Here is a 10,000-nt window from a genome sequence, read left to right as displayed (position 1 = left end):
AAGATTCCCCATTTTAAAGATTCCCGCTTTTAAAGATTCCCCATTTTAAAGATTCCCGCTTTTAAAGATTCCCCGTTTTAAAGATTCCCGCTTTTAAAGATTCCCCATTTTAAAGATTCCCGCTTTTAAAGATTCCCCGTTTTAAAGATTCCCGCTTTTAAAGATTCCCCGTTTTAAAGATTCCCGCTTTTAAAGATTCCCCATTTTAAAGATTCCCGCTTTTAAAGATTCCCCATTTTAAAGATTCCCGCTTTTAAAGATTCCCCATTTTAAAGATTCCCGCTTTTAAAGATTCCCCGTTTTAAAGATTCCCGCTTTTAAAGATTCTCCATTTTAAAGATTCCCGCTTTTAAAGATTCCCCATTTTAAAGATTCCCGCTTTTAAAGATTCCTCATTTTAAGATTCCCGCTTTTAAAGATTCCCCGTTTTAAAGATTCCCGCTTTTAAAGATTCCCCATTTTAAAGATTCCCGCTTTTAAAGATTCCCCATTTTAAGGATTCCCCATTTTAAGGATTCCCGCTTTTAAAGATTCCCCATTTTAAAGATTCCCGCTTTTAAAGATTCCCCATTTTAAAGATTCCCGCTTTTAAAGATTCCCGCTTTTAAAGATTCCCCCATTTTAAGGATTCCCGCTTTTAAAGATTCCCCCATTTTAAGGATTCCCGCTTTTAAAGATTCTCCATTTTAAAGATTCCCGCTTTTAAAGATTCCCCGTTTTAAAGATTCCCGCTTTTAAAGATTCCCCATTTTAAAGATTCCCGCTTTTAAAGATTCCCCATTTTAAAGATTCCCGCTTTTAAAGATTCCCCGTTTTAAAGATTCCCGCTTTTAAAGATTCCCCATTTTAAAGATTCCCGCTTTTAAAGATTCCCCGTTTTAAAGATTCCCGCTTTTAAAGATTCCCCATTTTAAAGATTCCCGCTTTTAAAGATTCCCCATTTTAAAGATTCCCGCTTTTAAAGATTCTCCATTTTAAAGATTCCCGCTTTTAAAGATTCTCCATTTTAAAGATTCCCGCTTTTAAAGATTCCCCATTTTAAAGATTCCCGCTTTTAAAGATTCCCCGTTTTAAAGATTCCCGCTTTTAAAGATTCTCCATTTTAAAGATTCCCGCTTTTAAAGATTCCCCATTTTAAAGATTCCCGCTTTTAAAGATTCCCCATTTTAAAGATTCCCGCTTTTAAAGATTCCTCATTTTAAGATTCCCGCTTTTAAAGATTCCCCGTTTTAAAGATTCCCGCTTTTAAAGATTCCCCGTTTTAAAGATTCCCGCTTTTAAAGATTCCCCATTTTAAAGATTCCCGCTTTTAAAGATTCTCCATTTTAAAGATTCCCGCTTTTAAAGATTCCCGCTTTTAAAGATTCCCCGTTCCCCGTTCCTCGTTCCCCATTCCCATTCCCATTCCCATTCCCATTCCCCGATTCCCCGTTCCCTGTTTTAAAGATAGCCGCCTTGAACTGTTTCGCTGTTTTGCGCCATTTCATAATTTTATAATCACTGAACCATTGCTTGGTGGGTGTAGTTAGCTAGCAGATTTGATTTCAAGCAGTTGAGATTTATACTTAGTTGGCAAAACAGTCCACCTTTTGGAGCACTACCGTTAGCCCCATTTGACGTATTTCAAGAGGTTAACCCTGGGCGAGGGTACAAGATTGAGGTAAGCAAAGAGCGTTTCCACGGGACGTCATCAAATTCTTAAATCAGTCGAAAACTAAAGAGCCACCAAGGTTTTCATCCTCAACAGGCATAAGAGGTACTAAAGTTATATCTGTTTACAACTTTCCAGCTCAATAGCGCCCTTCGTTCGGAAACCAGCGTATTTTGAATTTCGAAGTTATTGCGGTGCGTGACATAAAGCTACGATCGCGTTTGTCGAAAAATATGTATTTATCTCGTGATTTTAAGCCATTTAAGACGTTGTCGTATTTGGAAGAGTGCTTATTTAAATGTTTATTTGTTCAGTGCAGATAATCACCGTCCCAGATAACCAAAGTAAGCTCCAGATGTTAACACTATTTTCCGGCCGCCATATTGGTGTAGCACAGAACACCAACATGGCGGCTCCATACTAGGCTCTGTAAATTTGCGCCGAACATTTCGACGAATATCTCAACTTTGGGACAACACCTTCAACTTGGCTTCTCTATTTATCGTCTATAATATCGCAATTTCTTGACTTTATCCGCTGTATGGTTTTTGATTGCATTTTTTATCGGGTGACAATGAACACAATCTATAGCATTTCTTTCCTTTATTTCCGAACACTTGGGGGTGTTTTAGTGTTTGTGCCGTCTTGGTGCCCCTGAATTAAACATGCAGAATCAATACAAAAGCAAACGTTCGCAAAGCAATTCGGTCGACAGAGAGGCTTTATGAAGTTTACGATAAAAATACAATTAAAGCATGGTGTTATTTTGGGAACTTCAGTAGCCAGTAGGGCGTGAAGCGAACGAGGGTCCTTCTATTGAATTTATCGGTTATCAGGTTCTGCATCACGAGCGAAATGACTGCACAGTCTTATTCACAAGGCATCAATCAACTAAAGTGTATCAGGCTTTTTCGGTATTCTGATTGGTTGTCTAGATATTCGCATCTAAAGTTGTAGCTAAAAATAAGCAACATGTGTTGCGTAAATGGACGCCACGGGAAAAACATGTTAAATATCAAAATTTCCCGACACGATTTCGTTTGTCATTATCCCTGCAATGTTTTGACAAAATTTCACGAAAATCCGTCAATTCTGCCTACCCTATATATAAATTCAATCAAGTAAACAGTATTCTGCAATAAATGTCCTACTTAAAAGTTGTAACAACTTGTCTAAGTTGATACCAGAAATCCAAAAAACTCTGTTACATAATTCATCCATTTCTACACTTTTATCTTTCCAGTGATCACGTTCTCACTTGTAGCAATTCAACTCCCAGATACTTATATTTTAGAAACAAAAATCTCCAACCGAATCGAATAAAAATACACATAAGCCCACAGGTACGCATTGCGGACCTATTTTTCGAGTTTGTAATAGACCAATTTCGATATATTAAAATTCAGCCTAAAACAATAGACCTCAGCACGAGGCTCCGTGGAATAAACTCCACAAACTCTGCAGTTATTCCCCGGAGCTTCGTATTGAGGTGTATTGTTCTAGGCTGAATTTTAATATATCGAAATTGGTCTACTGAGTTGTTGTTTCTGACCTGATATCCTGTGATATCAAGTCACTGGCCTGTTATGGCTACGATATCTTGCTTACTTGGCCGTATTTGGGTACAGTAAATACCCAAGAAGTAAATACCTAATTTTGTCTTTTTGGTACGCTTCGGTGGCCGATCAGGCTTCATTGGTCTCGCCAGGGATATTTTAGCTTGATTAAGTCCTTGCCAAAATACGACCAAATTATAATCGCCTGATATGTCGCCGAAGCGTACAAAACAGATCCGATTAGGTACATTTACCGTATTTCTAAGATAGACTGACGGAATATTGAGGTCCTATAAAAATTCCAAGATCACTTATGTCGTGTTCACCCAAGCCTTAAAAGTGCAATAATAATCACAGAAACTGATAAAACACTATTATGAACGGCGCCGTATTTTAATAACAAAGACAAAATGAATAGTTTATTCCGTAATCATATGCCCGAAGCCAAGGACTCTATAGCCTTCGTAACAAGCATTCCCGGACGATTCCTGCCCCACCATCCCCTGCTTTGTCGATTTTTGTTCTCGCTCCAATTATTTACGCACGGCTAGAATGCTGAAAAGCTCTTCGTATGGTAACGCTTGCTCAACACTAGCCTCCTACGCAGGCATTCTTTGGGCTGGGAAGATTGCGTGACGAACCCAAAGAATGCTACATCCACACTACGCCGGAAGAATTCGAAAACGGCGTTTTCACACTGAAAACGCATCAAATGTTTTCGGTCCAAACCACGCCGGAGCAATTTAATCACCGGCCATTTTGGATTTGTGTTTGAGGAAATCTCGGACAGAAAATGACATGATTATCGCGACGTTATCGTTTTTGAAAAGCTCCGTTCTCAAAATGTTTTCCGTCCACATTGAAACGCAAAGCCAGCGTTTTCAAAATACTCCGGTTTGAAGAGTGTTTTCGAAAAGTCATATAATCACGTCAGGGTTGAAAGGGTTGGCTCAAGGGTATAATAGATATGGAGGCTTCGGGTAATGGGTTCCTGACTCGAGCGTGTATCTTTGTGTATTTGTTTTCTCAAGCTAGACTAAAACTAAAGAGAAAACGAAGACAATCGCACAATTGCAAAAAATACTATCCTAATTAAGATCAGACATCCAAACACTTATGTGGTGTAAAAAGCATATCATTGCTTCTCAGTACATGTTCAGCATATATATTTAATGCCTTAGAAACTACTGCTCTATCTTCTCAAGAAAGTCACGTCGCATTTAGTCACTCCAGAAACGGTTCGAGACAGTTTTTCAACTGTCTTGTAAAATCATTCGAACTGAAAACGTTTCATCTTTTCCCAGTGCACTTATGACAAAGTCACACCGTAAACCGTTGAAAAAATTTATCAGTCTTGATTTGACACACTTAAACAAAACTGTTTTACCTGCCTTATCAAAGTGCGTCTGGTCAGTCGAGAAATTAAAAGATGTTAAGCGCTAAAGAGGAGGGTACAACATCAAAAAAGCCGCAAAATATCGATAAACACCGCGATATCGCAAAAAAAAAAAATAGTTCAGCTAATACCGTAATGTCATGGCCTAGCAGTTTCCTCGGAGAGAAAGCAAAGTTTGTTTTACTTTTTTGAACATAAACCTCTTTCCTATACGAGCAGACACCATGCATACAAGTACGAGAAAATGACAAAGGTTTTTCTTACTGAAAATCGTCAGCAGAAACGCTAACAAAATGCAACCTTCAGGTTTGGAAACTGTCATAATACTGTATCTGAAGAGTAACATTATCGAAATGCGGCATTGAAAATTGTCCAATACGCAATATCGTAAACCCTAATGTTCCCCCTCTTTTAACTGGCTTATTTAAAACTTCTGCTTTGTTTTTCCTAAATTAGTCATGTCTTTTCTTATCGGTTAATATATTGAAAGAGAGTTTTAGCTTCTTTATTGAAATGAGGAGTTTATTCTTTGCTTATTTAAAGGCGCGCCGTGTCGCTTTACATCGTTTGAGGAATTTTCATCCGTCTAAAAATTTCGTCAGTTCGGAACCTCTTTAATTGACTTAGCTAGTTGAGTACTTCCTTTCAGTGGTAAAATATTTGACACTAAATAATCAGTGCTACGTGACTGAGAAAACCATGTTCTGGATATTTTAGGTGACTAACGTGTATTGCGAATGGACGGAATTCCAACGGCCATAATCGGGGTCCTTCTATATTGCTTTAAAATACAGACTTCCACTAACAAGGCTCGTCATTGATCCCATACTGCAGGTATGACAGAAGAGAAAAGTCAAATGATGGACGAAGGAAGCCCAACTTTTAAAGGGAACAAGTCCGCCTTCTCCAAGGCTCGGATCCTGTTGATCATTTTCGCCATAATTGCAGTTATAATTTTGATCGTGGGAATAGTGCTGATTGCTCTTGCTGGCAAAAAGAAGGATTGCAAGGGAGAAGAAAACGGAAATAATGGTAGCACGGAAGAGCAAGTATCTTCATCGTTTTGTGAGTATTCCGAAGAGGCAAAACGGATCGGTCTCGACGATATCATTTTACGCGCGAAGAACGCTTACTATGAGAAGCTGCCTTTTAAATTACCGGATGATCCCGATGCAAAACGCGAGGACATAAAGGAAAAGTACAGCGCCTACAATCCAACTCCTGACTACGTCAGAAGTGTCACAGATGCGGCCTGGGATCTCTTCAAGCAAGTGAACGAAACAGAAATGGACTCTAACAAACTGAAACCACGGGAACGAAAAGCGATATCGCAGCTGAAGCATTATTTGAAAACGGTATTCGGACAACCTTTTGATATGAACTTTTATGCTGGTGACTGGATGATGGGTCCGACTTTCTACTGCAAACAACCAATCTGCAACATTGGTAGCGATTTGAAAGCAATGCTAGGAAGTCTAAAGCCTGAGAACCTGAAAGACGTTGAACTGATAGAGAGCAAGATGAAAGTCCACAAGGAGGGAATTCTGAGGTACATGGAAAATTTGAAAATGGGAAAACTTCACGGAATGGTTTACAGTCAAGAGGCTTGTGTCTCCGGACGAGATGCACTCAAGAGGAAATATCTGAATATCGCTTTAAAGAACGAGACAGGTGTGCAATTTTAGCCTTTTTATCCGATCCGCGGGGTCCCAAGAATAAATACTTGGGTCATGAGGAGGTCAAAAGCGGTGGGAACGGAAGTTTACACTGGCCCATTTGACTTCTTCTGACCCAAGTACCTCTTAAGATGCTTTTATGACGCATAACTGACTAGTGATATAAGCATATTTGCCTACACACGCATACCCTTCCCATTCCGACATGCGCAGTTTCGTCATTGTAATTTACTTTGTCAATCACCTGATGTGTCACTAAGCAACCTGTGCAATTTTTTAAACTGGTTTAGCTCGTTTGGAAGCCTCGGTGGTGTGTTTCTCCTGATGAGCTTTCAGCTCTTTGTAAAATCTCTTTCGCGCTCATGTGACGAATTTTAGTGTTCACTTCCAGAGAACGATTTAACTTCGACGTCTATGTGACGACGTTTACAGAGGTCTTGTCTGTCACGTGGTAAACTACAGTTGCTAGGTGCGACCCATCTTAGTTTTCATGCCTGCGAACATTGGCCTTACATTCCCCCAACCCGCCCCCCCCCCCCATCTCACCCCTTACCCCTCACCTCTCACCCAGTGTGCAGCAATGACTTATCTGTTTCCTGAGTTTTCCTACTCCTTTCAGCTTCCTGGCTCGCTTCTTCCCATAATCGCTTCTTCCCAAATTCCAGCTTGAGGGCGGATATGCGAAATACTCAATGAAAGACCTTGGAATAGGCAGAAATAATTCAATTTTAGTTCAGAATATTTTCCTGTGCAAATAAGCTACATCCAGTTACAATTTACAATTCCTAATTTCCAGGAGTTTTGGACGAGGACTACGTTAAAGTTGCTTTGAATGATGATTACTATTCTGACATAACAGACGACATGAAGAACCAGTGGAAAGATCAAACTGGTAAAACTGTGAAGCAATCTATGAGTGACTACCTGGTGGAATATATGGGAAAACCAATGAACCAGCTGCTAAGGTACACCTTCTTTAGCACTATTGACGAGGTCAGACCTTAGTAAGTGCGTTTCTCAAACTGTGTTTAATATTTTCACGTAGCTATTGGCGCAAATGACTATTATGATATTCTCTGAAATCTTGGGCAAACCCGTTGCCATGACTACTGACCATTGACACTAGTGTCTAGTCTCCTCCTCGGCCGTTATTAGGGATGTTACGCAACGTTTTCCCAAAGAAATGGCTGTCCATATCCGAACCACATTCCTTTGGGCGGAGCGTTGCGTGACATCCTAAAAGACGGCTGCGGAGGAGATTAGCAGCGTTATATGGAACCATCTTTCGGCTGCATTTTCTTCGCCCTTTTGCATTATCTAAACTGTAGAGGTCATTCTTATGCCGGTTTCCATCCGACTTCTTTGCCAATTTAATTTAATTTAATTTAAATTTTTGCAATATTTGCATCTCTTTTCACAGTTTTAATTCTCTCTTTAATTCTTTCAGTTTTCTTGTTCTCTCCTCCGAGTTTCACTCCCTTTTTTCCCGGACATCTCCCGCCAAATTGCTTTTCATTTATTCGCGACTTACCCATTCTCTTTCCATACCTACAAATTTTAGAGCAATCTCCGCAATATTACCCTTCATGAAGCTTTGATATCATTTTGTTCCAAAGAAACTGACCGAGAGCGGCCTTTTTTCATAACTAACATTTCTTTTTGTTGATAGGTATCTAGAACACGAGCATTACCGCTTTTGTGTCCCAAGTAATTTTTCAAGCGGGTTTGCCTCTCTGCCACTTGCACATGTTTGGGTTGATGGCGTAGAAAATACCTCTTGGCCGACGAACACAACATTATCTACCGGCGATAAGTTGGATGGGAAAAAGGCGTACGCTATGATATTACCTTATTTCACGACAAATGACATGACACCGAAGCAAGTACAAGACGTAGGAAGGGAGCAGTTAGATAAACTTTACCCACTGGTAGGTACAATGTTGTTATTGTTGTAAAGTAGACCACCCTTGTTAACGAAGCGGATGGCCCATCCGCCGGGGTAAGAACTACCATATAAAAAGGAGGGGGTTATCGTCGGAAATTTTGAAAAGAACCCCTAAGAGGTGCCAAAATCTTGTTTTGTGGGCGTGGCTTGAAACTTTTTCACCCCTAAGAGTTACCAATTCTAAAACAACACATTATCTCCTGTCATATTTTTTTTTCGGCTTAATCCCTAGAATCACTCTACACACAATCATCCTCGTTCCTGATGGAACATAACTCGTTCACAAGAGCCCGCCACTTGACCTTATTTTGAGCAGCACGTTTCGTTTCCTGTCACGTGCGCTGCCTCTCCTCCAACTCTGCAATTTTTTGCGCCTCCAGGTACCGCAAAGCTCCCGCGGTGGACCTTTTGAGTCCAAACACCCTAAGAGGCACTAAAACCATTTTTCGTATTCGTTTCTTCTCAGGCCGTGGAAGCAGCTAAAGGGGATACTGGAGAAACCAACGAAACAGAAGCCATCAAACAATTCAGAAAAAAGTTAGACTCCTCTGATAACTACTTCAATGATGAGGCATTTCCTGAGAACGAATCTGATTCTAAAGCACACGAGCTATGCAGCAGTATTGACGCGGCAAAGAAATATTGTCCAACGAGATGGAAGGCTATTCAAAGTTGGTTCAAGGAGGCCAGAATGGTAAATATATCATGTTCTTTATATCAGCTGTCTAACTAGAAAATCGGTGTCTTAAAAAATAGAGGATCAGGCTGTATAAGTTATTATCCGAACAGTAGAGTATTTCTGTCGAGGAACCATCGGCTGATAGTTGCCCCGCGAAAATTTGATGTTCTTAAAACAAATATTTGCCCAGGACGCGAAGCTTCGAGTTCAAATATGCTAGCTTAAAAACATCAAATTTCCAAGGGGCAACTATCAGACCGATAGTTCCGAGACATAAACACTCATTATTTTCATTATTGTTCACCACCAAATTTTCGTCCGCGCACCAGTTCAAAAATCACATTGAATTATTTTGAACTTTTTTAGGTGAAAGACGTGAAAGCCGACTTTAAAATTTGAAAAATAAAAGACATATTGCGTCCTTCATTTGTTTTTAATAAGCTAGTACCCTCCATCCGTATATTTTCCTCGGACGGGCGCGATGGGCAGATAGTAGTGTCTCTACGCTGACGAACACTATCGCGTCACATGATCATTTTAAACCAATAAGAATCAGAGAAAATTTAGTGGTGAACTATAATTAACAATTAGATTATGAGCTCGAGATTGCTATGAGGTGATAGTTGATGAGGCCGAAGGCCGAATCAACTATCGCCTCATAGAAATCGAGAGAAAAACGTCGCCATTTCCTAGACGACCTCCAACCACTGCACACTAATAGCTGATAGTGTTCAATGGCTCTGCCAATCAGATTACAGCATTTGCATTAGTGTACTAGTAGAATTCTACTAATTTTTGATAGTGATTTACAACGGAAACGTTCCTCTTTTTAAGGTAATGAGCATGTTATATCCTAAAATAACTGACATGTTCCACTTCGCTGGAGATAAACACTCCACACCCAACTGTCCAGTTGAATTAAGACCTGACCTGAACCCGTCCAGCGGTATTCAGAGCTACGACGGAAGTGACCCAATGTGTTTAAAGCCGGCGCATTACAACATTCCGTTCTTCTTGGCCAAGTTAGGACCTAAGTTTCCTGAGTGGAGTATCAATTCCCATGAGGCTCGGCCGGGACACCATATTCAGGTAAATGA

General features: G+C 40.1%; 1 protein-coding gene across 6 annotated transcripts in view; it reads left to right on the top strand.

The window, feature by feature from the left end:
* The window catches only part of LOC110068844 (uncharacterized), a 28,711-nt gene that overhangs the window by 13,299 nt on the left and 5,412 nt on the right, over positions 1 to 10,000 (top strand). For 4 of the 6 annotated variants that reach the window (XM_089295440.1, XM_089295442.1, XM_089295443.1 and 1 more), the window contains 5 exons: positions 5,438 to 6,274; positions 7,076 to 7,244; positions 7,949 to 8,207; positions 8,691 to 8,918; positions 9,738 to 9,992. In XM_089295440.1, coding sequence (XP_089151566.1) covers positions 5,438 to 6,274; positions 7,076 to 7,244; positions 7,949 to 8,207; positions 8,691 to 8,918; positions 9,738 to 9,992 — 1,748 coding nt within the window. Of the gene's footprint in view, positions 1 to 1,450; positions 1,661 to 5,299; positions 5,321 to 5,437; positions 6,275 to 7,075; positions 7,245 to 7,948; positions 8,208 to 8,690; positions 8,919 to 9,737; positions 9,993 to 10,000 lie in introns of those variants that run through there. The other 2 variants (XM_089295441.1, XM_089295446.1) reach the window with 2 other exon arrangements.

The sequence above is a fragment of the Orbicella faveolata genome, unplaced genomic scaffold (assembly GCF_042242905.1).
Source record: "Orbicella faveolata isolate gen_17 unplaced genomic scaffold, um_ofav_v1 contig_26, whole genome shotgun sequence".
Lineage (NCBI taxonomy): Eukaryota > Metazoa > Cnidaria > Anthozoa > Scleractinia > Merulinidae > Orbicella > Orbicella faveolata.
The sequence above is the reverse complement of the archived record's forward strand: the minus strand, read 5'-3'. Positions and strand labels throughout refer to the sequence as shown.